This window comes from Parasteatoda tepidariorum, chromosome 5, assembly GCF_043381705.1.
Source record: "Parasteatoda tepidariorum isolate YZ-2023 chromosome 5, CAS_Ptep_4.0, whole genome shotgun sequence".
In the NCBI taxonomy this organism is placed as follows: domain Eukaryota; kingdom Metazoa; phylum Arthropoda; class Arachnida; order Araneae; family Theridiidae; genus Parasteatoda; species Parasteatoda tepidariorum.
The window spans coordinates 15,675,883-15,695,763 of NC_092208.1; the positions used below are offsets into that span (position 1 = coordinate 15,675,883).

Consider the following 19,881-nt stretch of genomic DNA (forward strand, 5'->3'; position numbering starts at 1 on the left):
TGCATTAAATTAGAAAATAAAAAATAAATAACATTTAGTTTTCTAACTGGGACAGTTCACTAGTTTTCCCTCAGTGTTGTATTTCTCCCTGGACACTGTGAAAAACCAGATAAAACTGGACCAAATGAAAGAAACAAAGAATGAACAATACAATTGTTTAGCAATGCGTATATTATAATTGTAGTAAAAATAAATTTAAACAAATAAAATTTAATATTACCAGAAAAGTTTTTCATGTTTACTGTTTTTAAAAAACAATTATTTTTATATTATTTATTTTAGTTTCAGACAGAATTTTAAAATCTTCATATCTTATCATCTCAGAGTCAGTTTGAGTATTAACATTTAACAGTATTTAATTACAAAAAGTATGATATTTGTAATTGTGAATTCAATATAAAATTTGAAGCAGTGCATATATTTAGTGTGATTTGTTCATTTAGTAGTATATACCAACATTATATTTTCACAATTCTTTATATCATTATAAAACTGTGCTTTACTTATTTACATGAAATATTGAGAGATTACAATTATTTTAATTTTTTCAGAAACTTATAAAACTTTTTCACCATTGTTGCTCTTCAGCGTCCACTTATTTAAAAATCACATATTCACAAATATCTTGGAAATTAATATTATTTAAACTAGATTGAAATTATAAACTGTTTCAAAAATCGTTTTGGTGCTTGATATTTAAAAAAAAAAAATTCTTTCACTTGGATTGAAAGAAAGACCTCGTTCTTTTTCATGACAATTTTTTATTGGCATTTCATTGGACTTTTTTTCGCTGTCTTTCCCACTAAGGAATAAACTTGCCATCACTGCTTGCTTGTAGATTAGGGAAAGCAGAAGGGAATTCAACGGATAGATACTTTCAAGATATTGAAGCAGTTAATAAATCTCAAATCTTCAATTATTTTTTCAAAGATCATCTTCTATTATTGAAAATAACTTTCCACACATTTCATTTGAATTATCATAACTTATGGAAAGGACACAACTTCACTTTTTTTATACACATTGTCTGATAATTAATTAATAAGTAGCAGTATTAAATACAAATAAAAACATACTCTTTTTTTTATTTGAAATATAAACATTTTATAAAAATATGTTAAATCAACAAAATATTTTTCTATAAACAAATTTTTATGATAGAGATTCTATGATCTCATAAACAGCATTAGGAGTTGGCTTAACTGCAATCTTATAAGGAGTCAAAGATGCTTCAATCAATGCTTTTTCAGTGCTTGGGCCAATTGCAATTATCTGGGGGGAAAAAAGAGATATAATACGTATATAAATGAAAATTCATCAAGTGTTTTATAACTATTATAAATGTTTAATTATATTTTTAAAATACAAGTCAAATTTCATTGAGACACATTCATTTAATAAGAAATTTAGGTGTATCTAATTTTTTTGTCGGCTGTAATTGGTAAAAAAGGAAAAACTGAAGGTAAATTTTTTTCTACTAGGGTACCAATCTGTATACCTTTTCCATAGCTATAAATATACTTTTCGGCAGAAAAGTGAAAAATTGATCGTTATTCTATAAGTTACATCAATTCAAAAAACTAAAATAAGCTTTACGAAAAATCACATGAAACATGTAGCAGAATTTTCCTACCAAAAACTGTTTTTCCATTGATTTATAATTAAAAAAAACTTGTTTTTTTATGAATGAAAACTAACAGGTTGAATCTTGGACTCCATAGTATATGGAATAATTACATTTAATAGCATAAAGAATAATAATCAGATTTTTGAAGAAAAAAAATATAATGATGATACTTTAGATTGAATAATTAAAGAATTTACAGTGTGACTATTTAGAAAAATACAGTACAAGTTTAATACTTATGTTTTATCAATATTCTGTCAATAAAAGAATGCTAACATTCATTATAGAAAAGACAAAACAAAAAAAGTACATAGTAACATGTATATTTTCAACAATGCACAAAATTATCAATTTATTCTTGTAAAATATTCCAATTTAATACATATATTTCCAGTTAAGAATATTTAAAAATATTTTTAACGCTATCTCTGTGAATTTTTATGCTTGTTTCTGGTTCTCTCTGGATTTAATTTAAAGAGTACTGACTATAATGAATACAATGTAATTTGCAAAAAATCAAACACATAATTTCAGTCTTATTTTATTTTGAAACAGCATTGACAAAGCTTAAATCACTGGATTTCTATCATGATGGCAATTCAAATCACTTGATTTTTGAAGAAGAAAAAAAGCATTGATTTAATTAATTTTTTCATAAAAAAAGCCATTAATTAAAGTAAAAAATTTTCTGGAAAATTTATAACATTATTTCTAAGGTAGTGATTTTTTTAAAAATCAGATTTCATTGATATTAGAGGTTTTATCTAGAAAAATAATGATTTTACCTTATGTCCTTTCTATGTAACGTAAGTAACATTTTATATTTTTATAAAAACAAAACACCTATAGGAGACTTTTACGCATCGGCAGCAACTTTAGGCGATTAAAAAACATCCCATAGAATTTTATGTAAAAAAATTATTAAATATTTATCGATGAAGAAAAGTTTAAAAAAAAATGAAAACCTGTCAAAATGTAACATCAGTCACCATGGAATTTCCCATTATAGCTATTTTCAAGCAATGATAAGTTATTTACAAGCGAATTAAAACATAATCCACAAACTGAAAAATAAATGTAAACAAAAAGAAAACGCAATACATCATAAATCTAAAAACAAAAATCCTCAAAATATAAAGGGAAAAAAACTAAGAAATTAAATCATCACTTAAATTACACGAACTTCTGAAAGTACAAATGGTAACTTCACTTTTTTAATAAAAACTTAGTAGTTTTGATAGGTCTAGCATTTTTCATTTTTTTTTCTAGGGAAAGAAATTTGAAAAATATCCAAATAGTTCATTTAAAATCGCGTGTTAATGGAAATTATATGTTTAATAAAAAAAAAAGGAAACAGAAACATCAGAACAAATAAGGACAGAATATTTTCTATCAGTAATATCAAGAAACAACTACAAAACCTGAATAGCGTTCAGAAAGGTGCGATTCCTTTTTAGTGCTAAGTGCAAACAAAGAATTAAGACACTTGAAGTACTTAATTTCAAAACTAGTATAGTTTAGGAAATCTTGTCTGTGTGCCTTTAACATTGTTTATCACATAAAAAATTTTGAACTTATTTTTCAAAAAACATTTTATACATTTTTATTCACATTCTGCAATAAAAGATTTTTTCCTTATTTAAAACACCTTTGCAATAAAGGAATTGATTTTTAAAAAGTAAACTTTTACTAACAGTAAAAATTATAAATGTCTCAAAAAATTATTTTAAATTTCATTTTAATAATTTATTTCTCTTAATAACTCACTTTAGGCAAGGATGTACCAAAATAACTTTCCTTGATTAATTTATGACAATATTGTACACCAGAAGGACTAAAGAAAACTAGAATATTGGGAAGACCCTGAAATTGAAACAATTTAGTGAAAATTAAATAAAATTTTCACAATAACGACAAAATTAAACATTTATATTCTATAAAAAATATACTAAATAGTCAAATCATTTTAACACAAAAGAATCTGTAAAAATTTTATTGTTTGAATGAAAAAGAATCCACTGTTGTAAAATAAATTGATGATGAGTACTAAAACGTTTAGCAAAAACTGACTTTTGAAACTTACTTAAACTGTGGCATTAATGTTTTTGTTAAAAAGAACTTTAATTGAATGTGAAACATGCGATTCTTTCAGATGTTGTATTTTTTATGCTACTTGAGTAAGGAGAATTAATTTTAGAAATTTTTTGAACAAATATTGGCAATTAGATTATTAAAATCTTAAGGTGCAAAAATCTTTTTTCAGTTAGTAAATTTACTCTCCACAAATTAGTCTTAATTATTTTTTAATTCAAAGACATTTCGTTTTTATTCTATATATTTCCCTTTTTCTTTCTTGCAATTTTATACCTTCATAGAAGAAGGTGAACAAATTTCATACAGCTTTGTCTATAAATGATTCCTTTGGTCATTTTACTGTAAACAGAAATTCATAGGATTATTCAAAAACACTAATTATTCATTATTCATAAAGTGTATTAAAAAAATCAAGTTTTTAAAATTACCTTTTTAATTTGTTCAAATCTGAAAATTTATCTTCGATTCGTTAAAAGAGCTTGATGGACACCATTTTTCTAAGTAGTTGTTAACATTATTATGACATTTCTCTTGGAAGAAAACCAACTCATAAACCTTTTCCAAAAAATAGTTGCCAACAGCAAAATTGTAGTGCAGAAGCAGATCCATATTATTTAATAATATTTTTCTTAAAAATCACTGAAGTCAAATCAGGGGAATTCCATACTTCAACACTTTATAAATACATTTTTTTATCATGGTTAAATTTGAACTGCATCATTCACAAGATTAATTTTCTCTTCTAAGATTAAGAGTTTTTAACATTCCCTCAAAAATCTTAAATGATAAACTCTTCTTCCACACAAACTATAGCAGCAAATGATAAGCATATCATAAAAGCAGTCCAGAACTTGATGCATTTTAAATGAATAAGATAATTTTGAATGCAAACATTTACTTTGAATGACGGACGGAATTTTGTTTTTAATGTAAATTTGTAAATTTTTCTCCTTTTGTTTTCTACTTACAACTGTAAGCCTCATGCTATACTTTGTGGTGCATGAGGAGTTTTAAGTCGTTTAAATTAAAAAAAAAAACACATTTTCTTTTTTCGATATTTTAATTCCAAAATAATGCTGTCTGTTATTGATGCTCATGATTCAAACAATGTGGTCTGGAAATACAGACAAAAGAAAACAATCTTACTTCTTGAATTTTTCTCTTTTCTTCTCAACTTAATTTGAACATTGCAAGAGAAAGGACAAAAAACTGTTATTACCCTTTTTTTTATAAACATATTTTCAGCTATCAAAAGTAGATCATATCTGCCAACGCTCCAGCTTTTTCAGAAGGATTTTATTTCTACATTTAAAGTGGTCACAAAATTTACGCAATGAAATATTTATTCTTTATTTAATAAACTTAATTTAAAATAACTTTTATTATCATTAAATATAAATAATTTAAAAATATTGATGGCTTAGTATTCATTTAATTTATCTTTTTCAGTGCTGTTGAAATTCAAATACTACTTAAATTTGTAATAATAATAATACAATTATACTGATATTCGTGAATTATCTCAATCAATAAGGTTAATATTGATAGATAATTCACAACTATCAGTATAATTGTAATTTCACTACTGATAAGAAATCATCTTTCAAAAAGTACAAATGTTGGTTTTATTAAAAAAACAACAAGTGATTAAGATTAAATTTACAAGAAATTAAAAATAAAATGGTTGAGATGTCAAAAAATTGAATTACAGTTTTAACCATGTTATTGCACATCAAATTTAAGAATGAAAATTCTGTTGTTTTATATTAACAATAAATTCTATCATACTCTTAGTTTGCATAAAGCAAATGTTGAATAGAAAGATCATAGAATTAAAATAATATTTCATTGCAAATAATTAAAATTTTGTATTAGCGGGAAAAAAAAATTCAAAATATACTTACTTGTTCAATAACTAATTTTTCCCAATGGCTTTTAAGAGAGGGATTACAAATGGTTTCATAACTTACAACTTCAATAATTTTGAACCCTAAAGAAATAAAAATGAAAATACACAATTTTATTTCTGCAAGAAAATAAATCAAACTACAAAAATAAACCATTCAATAACAAACATTATTAATTTATGTATGTATTAGAAGAAAGAATTTGGTTGAAAATTAATATGTAAAACAGACCAGCAATGATTTAAAACTGAACTGCCAGTCACATTTAATAAGTCACATTATTTATTTGCTGCTACTTAAAAAAAGAGCAATATCAAATGACATTTACTAATTTGTTCTCTTTCTTATATCAGCATATTTATTAGCAATATTATTATATGATTGATATGAGTTGCAAAGAGGCTAAGTCACTGTAATTCAGATAGATGGGTACCAGGCTGTCTTGGAAGTAAAGATATCTGATGCCCAACGTTCAACGTGAGTGGTGTCTTAACCTGTATGTACCATGTGGCCCACAATGGGCTATTACAAGAATGTTTTATTTAAATTAAGTATTAGAAATTTTAACATTAAAAGAAAGATTTATTGTTTCTGTATAAAACATTCTACCATCAAAAAAAAGAAAATTTTTTAACTTACTTTCCCCCAAGAATTTTTATTTTGAAATGCATTTATAAGTTCAAATTTTCCACATGTAAGTTTTAAAACAAATTACATTAGTAGAAAAACTTTTCTAAAAATCGCATAATATTTTCGAAGTCAAGTAACTTGACATTGCATATTTTTCAGAATTAACGGCTGACAACTTTTAAAAAAAATTTATTTTTTAAGAAAACTTTAAAAAAATTTATTGTTGGTATCATGATCTAAATACGAATCAAGGTCATATACTGATCAAGGCACCAGTTGTGCGGATTTTGATATCTGGGATTCAAAATGATTATATACAAGTAATTATTTAGGAACTGTATCAAGGTATATGATAAATGCACAAATTATGCGATTGAATAAATATGGATTGCATCTGAATTTGTGTTTATTTTATTTATACATATGCAATGCATGCTAATTCAATTGCATAATTTGTGCATTTATTACATACCTTGATACAGTTCTTTGATAATTACACACACATAATCACTTTGAATCCCAAACATCAAAAACAGCACAGCATATATTTGAATAATAGCGACCAACAAATTTGTACATACTTTTCAAAAAAAGCGAGTGACAATTTTTTTAGGTAGTACTATTCTAAATCAATTTTTTCTTCATTACTATTTCAGAAATGACCTGACAATACACATTTTTCAAAATAGAGACCAACAGATTTGTATACAGGGTGTACAAGAAAATAAAGGAAATGGTGAAAAATCTTGAAAAATACACAAAAGATCAATAATATACATTGTATCAAAAATTTAGTATTACAAATTGGATTCAAAATCTAATAAAACACATTCAATCAAAATGAAATGTTTTCAAAAGATAGATTTAATGATTTCAAATTTGACCCTGCAACCTCAAGTCTTGGGGATAGAACAACTGACAGCGGGTAAAGTTTAAGTTTGGTATCATTAATACTTCTCACAAAAACCCTTATTTGTAATTAGCCAGCAAACTATAAACTAAAATAAAACAACCAGTAAATAAAATTGAAACAGTTTCTTCTGGAAAGATGGAATATTCGTAAAAAAATGGGGGCTATTATTTAAAATTTTGAAGTTGCCCCACCTCAGTAATTTGTTAAGGTCGAGCTTGGTTTCATTGAATACAGCTTTTGAAAATATTTCATACTTGTATTTAAACTGATGTGTAACTTTCCTGATATTTAACTACCTGCATACCATTTAAACACCCAAGAGATTTTTCTAACATAAACATAAAACAAACAAGCCTTAAATGCAACTCCAAATTTTAGAAGACACAAATCTCTATACATTGAATTTTAAATAAATGAAAAACAAAATAAAGTACCATTTTCTTGTAAAAATGTGGGAACAGTTTCTCTTCTTTTATTGCTGCATGGAAAGAGAAATGATTTGCAGCACCCATCTGGATCTAAACACGAAATAAATAAAAAATTCTGTAACTTCTAGGTTACAAATTAAAATAAATTGATTTTGCAAAAAAAAAATAAATAAATAAAGGGGGACAAGGAGAAGAAAAAAAGGGACAAGAGTACGTAACTTGCAATCAAAAAACATTTAAGGCATGTTACAAGCGAAATTCGATAGTAAAAATATGCAGTAATAAAACTTTTAGAGATTTCAAAGCACTCACGAACATAAAATGTAGCTCCATAGTCATTACTGAAGAAATAACTACAAAAAATTCCTTGATTTTAATTAACTGAATAACATCTTTTAATTTAAATTTATTTCTCTTAATTTTAATTATAATTTTATAAATAAATTTAAGTTTGAACTATTATTCATTATTTGATGCTTAGAGTTAATAGCAGTAGAAGACAAGATGAGATTAACACATTTGCTCCTGTCAGTAGAACAAAAGTTGCTTCATATACAGGGTCTGTGCTAAGTATTCCCCACCTAGCCAAATGCTTTAAAATTTTGCAAAATAAATTGTGTTTTGGTGAGAGATTTCTTCTGTTTGAAAAGAAAAATACATATTCTCCTTGATCTTGAAAATTACATGAATATGAATTTTTCCAAACAAATCTTGTTTATATAATTCGATTTGATTACAGAAATTTCGCTTTGATATGTGCCATAACTAATTAGAATTATGTTAAGTCCAGATAATATAAGCAACAAAAAAGTAACGAGGAAAAAAAACTTAAAATACAGACAAGCAGGTTTGTTGACACATAACGCAATATAGCATGACGAAACTCTTGCCTTTGGCTAAGACTTTTGAAAATTTGGCCAACACTTTGATATTTGGCTCATTTAATGGCGAGTAATCTGAAGTCCTTAGTGCAGGCCCTGCTTATAGCAACAGAAAAAATGGTTAGTGACTTAATAATACAGTTGTGAAAAATGGTAAGAGACATGAAGAATTTTGAAATTTGAGAATGTCACTATGGAATTTTAACATCCTCACTCAGATTTCTAAATAAGGTAATATTATGCAGGTAATTAGTTTAAAAATTGATTAAAATGCCAGTTAACATAACACTTTTTTAGCTTTTCAAATAAAAATAAATGACAAATAAGCATAATTTCAACATACAAGAGGATAAAATAAAATTGCAAAGCTGTTCAGCATTTCCAGATTCTTCTCCTAAAGAGGTAAATTTCAGCAGTGTTCCTAAATAATTCAGAAGAAATTATTTATTTGAAAAAAAGAAAAACATTTAAATGGAACTCTAGCTATTTTCTAAATAAAGTAGATTAGAATTTATATAATAAATAGAACATATGCATGAAAGTGCAAAAATTCAATTGGCTTTGACTTTGATTATTTGCCTTTAATGTGCAATATATATTAACTTTTTAAATTAATTCAAAAATAGTTTTAAAAAAGTAATGTAGATTGCTCATTAGTTTCCAAAACCTATTCTTATTTTACTTATCTTGGATACTTAATACACTAAAATGCAAACAAATAAATAAATAAACATACACACTTAATACATTTTACTTTATAACAATAATTTTGTTAAATAAAACAAAAAAAATATATAAAGAAATCAAAGTTTTTTCTTTTTTTAAATATCCAAAATGAAACAAATACTCCTCAAGAGATTTAATAAACAAAATGATAATAATCATTAATTACTAACAATAGAAAAAATATTAAATTTGTTTATAAGGTAATTAATATAATATGCTTATTTCAGATTAATAAGTTTTTTTAAAAACTAAATTAAGCATGAAGACTAATAAATAAAGATATTAATTAACTTCAATTTCAAGAGCTTGGATTTAATGTACATTTTATTTTCATCATAGTTTGTCAGACAGCCCAATATGGGCCAATGCCTTCTTCTGAAGATTTCGCCATAACGACTTTCAATTTATCTTTGATCTCCAATTCTTTTCATTGATTGCAAGAAAATAGGACTCCACCAAATCAGCCCATCTTAACAGCAGCCTTCCCATCTTTCTTGTTGCAGTGTTTCTAAAAAAGCAATATTTTTTTTACTGTATTGTCATCACTCATTCGAATTACATGGGCCATCCAATTAATTCGATTTTATTTTTATGTATTATAAATCTTTTACAGTTCAAAGTTAAATTTCCTTCTCCAGTTATTGCTTTTATTTACACCATCAAGTATACTCTGCAAAATCTTTCTCTAAAATTTTGCGATACAATTTTCCTCCAGTTTTGTCATTGTTCAAGCTTCTGAAGCATATATCAAGGCCGCCCTGACAAGAGTTTTGTAAATTAAGAGCTTTGTTTTTCCAGAAAGAAACCTAGATTTAATAAATCTTCTCAGCCCATTTGCTATTTCAGAAGACATTCTGTTATCAACAGTAGTAATTGATAGTAATAACCACTGATTAGTAATAACCTATGGTATTGATGTTTGAATCATGAATAACTCTCTCAAGTGCAATATTAAAAGTAGACAGGGACAGAATCTCCCTGTCGAACACCTTTAAATGTGTCAAGATTTTCTGAAAGCGACCCCAGAAACCTAATCTTACACTTTGTATCTTTCAATGCAAGTCTTGTCAGTTTAATGAGTTTTAAAGGTTTTTTAAAATCATTCATCGTTTCAAAAAGATAATTTATATTGGTATTATCAAAAGCAGCCTTGAAATTCATAAAAAGAAGATGTGTTTCAATGTTAAATTCCATTGACTTCACCAAAATCTGACGAAGACAAAATATCTGATCTATAGTTGATCTTCCAGCATGGAATCCACATTGATATTTTCCTATTTGTGAGTCAATGAATGGTAACAGCCTGAGAAATAAAATTCTAAATAGAATTTTATAAGTTATACAAATCAGATTAATGCCACGATAGTTGGCACAGGTCATAGGATCGCCTTTATTGTGAATTGGACACAAAATGCTAATATTCCAATCCATTGGCATAATCTCAAAGTACCTGATGTCACTAATAAGTTCAGATAAATTCTTCAGTAAAGGTTCACAATTTTTTAGCAGTTCTGCTGAAATAATATCATGTCCAGAAGCCATCTTAGTCTTTAAGTTTTTTAATGCAGCCCTGATCTCCTCCTGCGTTGGAGCCTCAACTTCTATGTGATTGCTGGATACAGGCGCAATTATTTCAATATCCTCACAATTTTCATGAAGAAGTTCGTTAAAATGTTCATGTCATCGTTTCTAAATGTCCTTTCCATCAGTAATAATTTCACCAAATTTGTTTCGGCATAGACTAGAAGTCTGTTTAAAGTATAATCAATTGGATTTCAGATGTTCAACATCCTAAAACAATTCTTCAAAGACCTTTTTCCTTTGGCGTAAGAGTTTCTTCACCTCTTTTCTGAGTCTATGATACTCTTCTGTTCTATTTCTTGTGTGTGCTTGTATCATATGTTTATATGCAACATTCTTTTTATCATTAGTAAAAGCACAATCAACATCATACCAATCCTTAACCTGTTTCTGAGTTACTTTCCACAGTACAATTCAGTAAACTCAACTGTTCCTTTACTATTTCGCACTATTCAAGTCTTATCCTATCCTTTCATTTTTAAGTTTATTAACAGTCATATTCTCTCAGCGTCTCTCCCTTGAACTTTTTTGCATTAGATAATCTTGATCAGACTTTAGCTATTACGTATCAAGAACTGATCCTTATCCACATTAGCCCCATGACAAGTTCTCACGCTCATCAAGTCTGAGTAATGTCATGTGTCAATTAGTATATGATCAATTTGATTAGCATAAGTGCCAAATGGGGCACACCAGGAAGCTTTATGAATATTTTTATGTGAAAAAGACGTGCTTCCTATAATCATATTACGTGAAGTGGCAAAATCAATTAATTTGCATCCATTATCATTGGTTGGATCATGTAAATCAAATCCTCCAGTTACAAATTTAAATTCCCTTTCTCTACCTACTTTAGCTTTGAGATCCCCCAAAATAATTTTTGCATCATATTTTAAACAAGTGTAGTAACTTTTGTCCAAATTTTCATACTATGTAAACAACACAGAATATAACAAGATTTATAGGAAAAAGTCTTGGATGAATATGTGATCACTAAAATTGTTATTACAAAGAAATTTTTTTCTTATGAAATATGTAGTCTACAAATATTTTCCTCAAGTTCATAATAAAAGAGCCTATTATCTCAAACTAAAACTGAATAAAAAATATAGCCAAACAATACAGTAAAATGAAAAATATAACATTAATGGAAAAAACTTCGAAATACATTAATATGCTTGTTTAAACTGTTTTAAGTATTTCAGTATAACAATTTTTTTGCTCTAAATTAAAAAATATTATAATTGTAACTTGAAAAGCATATCATTGTCCAAAATTTGGAAGTGAGAAAACACTATGAAGTCAGACGTTCATATTTAAAAAAATAACATACACTAAAGGATAAAAATTCTTTATGATTATTTTTGCTAAAATTGTATTTAATTTACTATCGTAATAAATCTCTTTGTTTTCTCATTCTCAAATAAAAAATAACAAATCAAGTTAAAGTACTTATCAGTTTTGAATATATTAATGAGAAAAGAAATAGAACAAACAAAACATTAATTTAAAGAGATAATTTTTAAAACAATAACATCAATAGGCTAGTTTGTCCTTACAACATACTTGCTAAATTTGCTGTAGATTCACCTACACAAAAATTCTTCTTGCTTCTCCATTTCGGAAGTAAGTTGTCTAAGAAATAAATGTAAAAAAAATCTGGGGTTATTTATGAAATTAGGGTCTGATAACAGGTTCTTTACAAATTATTTTATTGCAAAAACAGAGCCATAACAAATTATTTTATCATAAAAATGAACATTTCACATTATTTTTCTACTTAAAAATATATGATTTGCAAATTTCAATTCTTCTTTCGAAAAATGGAGTCAATAACGTTAACAAAATAACTTTGGAAAATATGATTTCTGTGGTTCCCCTCCCCCTGAAAAATGCACTGGTTCAACACGCTCACTGTGCATTTCTGGCAAAATAAGAATTTATGCCCATTATGCAAAAACTATAAAGGAAATATTAAAGGTAAGAATGATTTCTCTAAATCTTGTAGAAATAGGAAGCTAATAAATAATAATAATAAAGTATTAATTTAATGGGCAGATATATTTCATTTTCTATTAATATACTGCAAATATACTATTTTAAGACAAATAGGATTTTATTTGAAACATATTAAATCTAATTAAATACAGAGTGTTCCAGAATAACTTCTTTTAATATGTATATTTAACTAATAAAATTAAAGAGAAAAAAAAAACGTTAGCAAAATCTGATGAATCAGTATCAAAGACAATCACCATATAGGTAAACTTAATATCTTTGTAATCTGCTGATTTATTTTATAAAACCCAAAGGCATTTCCAATCTGACTAAGGAACTGACTTTGATGATCATAATTTTAACATAATTTTCAGTCTTGTTATTCCAATTTTACATTTGCTAAGAACAACTTTGATTAGTGATTCATCAGATTTTGATACGATTCATATTTTTTATTCTCAGTTAAAAGATTACATGGGTCTTAAAACTTAAAAAAAAAATTTATTTATTTATTTATTCAATACTATATATTAAGAATATTTTTTTAATGACTTTTTTTAATAGGAATAACTTCTGAAGAGAAAGCGTTTGGAAACTTTTTTCATTACATTTGACCATCCGTGCACTAAAATAGAAATTTTTTTTCTCAAAGCTCCATTTTTGAAATTGGTAAACACGATCTAATTAAAAAAAAAATTTCCATTTTCTCTAGATAGAATCGACTTATTATTGGACACATGTGTTTTTTTAAAAAATTCTTTGTGTTCAATTTTTTTCACAAGATAGTAAATAGTCTAAATTATACCAAAAGTCAGTTTTTATTTTTTCATTTTTTACATACAATTCTGCTAAATACTTATATTTAATTTATTATTTGTCTTTTTTTAAAAAATTTTTTTGCATAATCTAGTCAATTCTATACAGAAAAAGTATGCAAAATTCCAATAAGATAGGTGCATTTGTTCTTGAAAAGTTATGTCCCAGCAAGGATGTATTTTTCTTTGCTGCGAATCAAGGGGTCACACAAAATCAGTTTTCAAAGGCTACATTTACAAAATCCTAGAATAAAATTTTATAAAATATTGTTAAAATTTTGTTTTTTCACATACTTAGAATGTGAATGGAATACTTCGTTTGTTACATAAAAAATAAATTAAGGAAAAGTTTGGTATTTTTGCCCTGTAATACCCAATAATGTTTAAATGTAAAAAAAATTTAAAAAACCTGACAGTAAAGAGAACAATCATAACATAGGTGACATCAAAATTATTGAATGGAGCACATTTATTAAATATCTAGGTTAATTTCAACCTTATTCAAAAAATAAATAACTTTATTCGCCACAGTAAAGTATAAAATTAAAAGAAAACTAGAAAATTAATGCTCATATCATACTGCTTACTGTCATTTTACTTTTGTCTTTTTCCATATACCTCAGAAACTAATTGAGTGAAACAGGCTTTTTGAATAAAATGATAATACTCATTTACCTAAGGATAGTTTCATTAAAACAGTTTTTAAAATTAATTTCTTTATTATTAAATTTATTAATACCAGAAATTCAAATAAAACTATTTTATGAAGTAAAATATGCATCTTTAACTCCAACACTTAAAAATTTTAACAAAATAGAATGGTTTGTAAAATATGAAAGTATAAGAAGTTGTAATTTTAAATTTCCCTTTTTTGAGAACTTCTTTACTAATCTTTTTCAAATTTTGGATTTTGGGGTTAATATGATATAAACATTTTTGAATCTTAAAAAAAAAAGTTGTTCAATGGTGATTAACTACATTAAAAAATATCAATAAGATTACTTTATGGTTACTATTTCTCAGTCAATTGATATTAATACTCAGCTAATACTATCTCTCATTGAAGTTGATATTATTATTCAGCTAATACTATTTCCACTTTAATACCATATCATAAACAATTTGATAAGAAATACTAAATTGTGTAAGTTATTTTTGTATACCTAGTTAAAGCCAGCCCTGCAACTCATCACTGCAAAAATGGGATCTTAATTTCACATATTCACAAATATAGCAACCTGGCTGAAAGAGCTTTATTTTGCAATTATTTTAGATTAATGCACAACAAGCCACATGATCTTAAAAAAAAGGCAGAAGATATCATCAGTTTTTGTGATTTTTCAAAAAAAATCAGAGCCTTATTTTTATAAATTTACTAAATTATAAGTAGACTTTTCACAGAAAACAGATCTTTTATAAAAAGATCGGAAAATATTTTCATGCATTTTTCAATAAACATTAATATTTGTTAGAATTAAATAACATATACATGTGAATCTTGCTAATACAGGTTAATAAAATATAAAATAATAATTATGAAAAAATAGCAATTGTTAAAAATACTGAATTTTGAAAGAAAAACTAAATCAACAATTCTTACCACACTTGTGAGTATAAATATTATATCAAAATTTGAAATATAACTTTCAGTATGTACTTCATTTTCATCAAACAAAGGAGATATCACTGAGTTATCTTATTATTTAATTCAGTTAGAAAATTATCAATTAAAAATTTTTTTTTTTAATAATGATCTATTTTATTGAGAATGTCTGTAAATCTATTTTGCTACTGTTACTTAAAATGTATTGATAAAAATAAAATGACTACAATAAATGTTTACAATATGCATCTAATGTTTTTTTTTTGCCATTATAAATGAGGAAATAACATAAATAAAATTTAATAAATCAAGTTAATAATTTTAGGCTATAATAAGTCAACATAGCATTATAGTATAAGAATTTGGCAATTGATATTATTAATGTTTGTTTCGATTGTAGTTAAAATACAATATTTTAATGCACATTTCTAATATCCTTCCAGATTGAAATGAATCAATTTTGGATAAATATGGTGAAGAATGAAATGTTGGAAACTTTAATTTCTAATTTTTTTCGAAAATCAAAATATTGTCAGGAGTCTGTCCAGGCCGAATTTACTACCATTAAGAGGTACCTTCACAAATTCAATTTTAGGAAAAACGGTAGTTTCACAAATTTAACTTTAGGAAAAACAATAGTTTCACAAAATACTTTTTCTTAAAATTTTATTTTTGTATCCTTAAGAAACGATAAATTTATATTTTTATTATGTTTTTGTGTTGATTTTTTAATATAATTTTTAAATTTTTCTCAAATTATGTCTAAATTTTCACAAAATAGGTACCTCTCAGAAAAACCTAGACAGACCCCTGATTGTGTTATCTCTGAAAACACATACCAGCACATAATTTTAGAGTTCTAAGAGTAAAGGTAGTCTGCACAAAAAAAAAAAAAAAAAAAAAAAAAAAAAAAAAAAAAAAAAAAAAAAAAAAAAATAGATTGGAAGATACAATTAAGAAAAAATCAATTAAATAGAATGAAATCAATTACATAAAATATCTCACCTGATGAACCAGATATAGATTTATTGACAGCTTCAACAGTTCTAGGACTAGTAAATATTATACCTTCAAAAATATCAGGCTGTGATAGATGTTCCTGAAGAATTTCACTATTTATAAAACTAAATGCCAAAGTAGGAATCAAAGTAGCCTTATGGCCTTTTTTTCGGAGAATCTAAAATAATCAAACACAACAATAACTTTTCCGTACTTTAATTTTTATTTATTTGAAAATTCTTTGTACATTTAAAATTTAGGAAAAGCTTTTTGCTTGATTGTTATTTATTGGTTTAGTTAAGCTTATTTTCAAATTTATTTTATAAAATCTATAAAATCACTGGATAAAAGAATGTGTAACAAATTATTTTTTTAAATAAAACAATAAAATTTTAAGAACTGGTAAAATTTTTTTTTTTTTAACTAAGCTGTGTTTGGCAAGAACATAAAACAGTAATTAATAGAATAAAGAATTTGCACAATTTTTAATTTTAATGAATTTAAAAAAACTAAACTAATTTGTGCTGCCATGTAGAGTACAAAAAAAAAAACTTGAATATGATTAGAAAAAGTGGCAAAATGCAAATATAACATAATAAACAAAATAATTTATAATAAGGTCACTAGCTTTTTTTCTTCTTTTTTAAAACTTTAATAAGTAAATAATAAGTCTTAATAATAATAAATAATAAGTCTTTTCAAACAACATACCATCTTTGGACACCAAATATAATATGCTGTTTTTAAGACAGACATTTTTTGATGGATATATAAGAATATTTCAAATGGTTCAACTCAAATTAAACTATAAAAGAATTCTAATGTTTCATAGAAAGAGTTATTAAAATGTTTAAACAAAGAAAGCAAGATTGATAGATTTAGTGCCAATGAAAAGTAGTTTATAAAGATAGCAATTGCACCTTTATAACCTAATGCTACAGAGTTTCATGCTGATTTCCTTTTAATGGTCAATACACAATTTTCATTAGTAAAATAAATTAACTTATATTTCACTATCTGATTTACTTAAAATCACAACCAACTAGGATAAGAATCTTTTAAGTCATATCACTGTTTCTTCATTAAAAGTAAACTCAAGATGTTTCACATTTAATATAATTAACCTCATCTATATTATATAAAACGCTAATACGTACGTATGTATGTATGCATCAATAAAAACCAATGATATTTCTTTTCTCGCGCTGGCAACAGTTTTCCTTTTTAATTGATTGGATTCGGCGCGCAAGAGCACGTAGTGAGCAACCAGATAACAATAACCAGAGTGAGCATTATCAGGTTGTTCAATTCAGATTCATGCACTAAAAACATGACAATATTTAATTTAAACTCAATTAGGAATTAATTAATTAATTGAAGTGAGAATGCTTTAAAAGGCCGCTGTTGAATTGATATTTTTCTACTGGGAGCTACCTAAACGTCTAAAAAACGTTTAAGTGTTTGTATTGAATGCATTGAATTTTTTTATATTTCGCGTTTATTTATGCATTGAATTTTCACGCTTTAAAATGCAGAATATTAGTGAAGCAATATTTGATAATTTATTTTGCTAATATGTTTCTTATTTAGCTAATGTTTTGATTTTTTCACCATGTACAATCTAAATAGCTAATATACTTTTTTAAAAGCCAATAAGAACATTGGTAGAATTCTTCTACATAAGTACAATACTATGTCTTTGATGATAAAATACTATGTCTTTGATGATAATATATTATGTCTTTGTGCTAGAACATTGTGTTCATTGGCGAGCGAGCGCAGCGAGCCATGGTTCACGGTGTGAACCACATAGGATTGCGTAGCAATTCTCGGGGGTTGGCGAGCATTAGCGAGCAGGGGGCCGAGCCTCCTAGTTCAATATAATTAACATCAAAAGAAATAATGGTTAAAATAATTTCATTGAACCTTTTGCAAAATCAAATGATTAAATTGACCCTACATAGGAATAATTGGCTCAGTATAGTTTATGTAACAGTGAAGTTTATGAAACAGTCATTAAAATAGAGGGTTAATGTAATGATGTCGTTCTTGAGCATGAGCTGGTTTTATCCAGGAAAAGTAATTTTTTAAACTTTTTTAATAGATGACAGAGTTCTAACAATGTTCTCAAATTTAGAAGTATTTATATAATAAACTAAACTTATTTTCAGAATCACATAGTTTTTGTTCATAAACTTGATCTTGAAACAAAAGAATTTAAAAAGCTTATTTGCCTTAGCTGGAAGGCAAATTGGGATTTAATTTTATACAATATAAAGTAACTATTTTTAGTTTAGTAAATTTAAACTTTTATGTATACCTGAGAAATAAGTTTTAGTTTCATTTATTTTAAAGCATTTATAATGAAGGATATGGATAGGATTTTCCAAACAATTTTTTCTGACTTATTATTTATACTTTCTTCTGAAAGAGATCTAAAATTATAAATATTCCGAGAATGGCATATATTAAGTTGTTTCATATGTTAAGTAAGTAAATTATTTATATGATTATATGATAATTCTTTGCATGATAATTCTGGAAATGTTAAAAAGCCTATCACTTAGCTGATTTTTAAACTTGGAAAAATAAAAAAGTACTTGCGTATTATCTCATCGACCAGTTTCGCCAACATTCCGGTATCTCACAAATTAATTTTTACATAGTAATTATTTATAAACACCACAATGGAGATTTCCGCATCATGATCTGTGGTAGAATAATCGCCAAGACTTGGCAACTTTGGGGCAGCGGCCGGCGAGAAACTAAAAAAAAAGTCACAGAAAAGGTCAAACTCAAAAAGTTTAACTCATTGCCCCCCCCCTCCCGGCAAAACATCTATAAGCTTCTCTTTTTTTTTTTAAATTTGCAAGCTTTTAATCTATTTGGCACCTTGGCGATTGTAGTTGGCATGACAGATCACAATACGAAAATATCCCCAACACAATGATCAAATATAACTTATTGAGTGCAAAAAATGAGAAAATATTTAAATTTCCACCACTTCCAAATTTATCTTCCGATTTGGCATAAATGATAGACAGGAAAATAAGTAAGTAACAATTAAAATAATCAAACCAGAACAATTTTCCTTTAAAAATATATGATATTTTTTTCTAGAATTAGTTAAAATAATAAGCAACATACAATGCTGAATTTTTTCCCCTGCCCAATATTACCTCTATATACGGATCAATTTTCTCTGTTTCTGATTCAGCTTTGAAAATAGCTATGTTATTCATTGAGAATATATGTTTCGGAAAAATTTTTTTTATCAAATTTCTAAACAAAACTGATCTGAAGAACTGAAATAAAACTGATTTAAAGAACTTAAACTTTTACAGGTCTTTTCTGTTATACTTTTTAAAATATTATCGTCGAATAAAAACTATTTCATCATAGGTTTTTAATTAGTGAGATTAGCCCAATTTAAAAGCCCTTTTTTTTTTAAGAAAACAAGATTCATGATATTTCAATATATTATTATTCTGAGCAATGGTTATAAATCCTTTTCTTATTATTTCCTTTCAATCTATTAACTTCATAAGTTAACGAAGAGTTCGTAGATGATGAAATTTTAGTCTCCTTATTTGTTTACTAATAAAAAATTTTAGAGTGGATTTTCATAAAAAGATTAGCAAATTTAATTCATGCTTATTTTAGCCCATTGAAAATGAAC

The 19,881-nt window shown here is 26.1% G+C and overlaps 1 protein-coding gene across 3 annotated transcripts; it reads right to left on the reverse strand.

The window, feature by feature from the left end:
- Positions 1–1,065: 1,065 nt before the first annotated feature.
- Positions 1,066–19,833, reverse strand: LOC107442586 (uroporphyrinogen-III synthase). 3 transcript variants are annotated; one of them, XM_016056187.4, is made up of 8 exons: positions 19,382–19,827; positions 16,209–16,380; positions 12,354–12,422; positions 8,824–8,901; positions 7,606–7,689; positions 5,626–5,711; positions 3,395–3,490; positions 1,066–1,272 (listed from the first exon to the last, which is right to left on the reverse strand). In XM_016056187.4, the coding sequence occupies exons 1-8, from the start codon at positions 19,442–19,444 to the stop codon at positions 1,153–1,155; spliced, it is 768 nt and encodes a 255-aa protein (XP_015911673.1). In that variant the 5' UTR covers positions 19,445–19,827; the 3' UTR covers positions 1,066–1,152. The 3 variants fall into 3 exon arrangements, with proteins under 3 accessions (XP_015911673.1, XP_015911680.1, XP_042908141.1); XM_016056194.4 differs by lacking the exon at positions 3,395–3,490 and having other exon boundaries at positions 19,382–19,833; XM_043052207.2 differs by lacking the exon at positions 8,824–8,901 and having other exon boundaries at positions 19,382–19,832.
- Between the last annotated feature and the right edge of the window lie 48 nt (positions 19,834–19,881).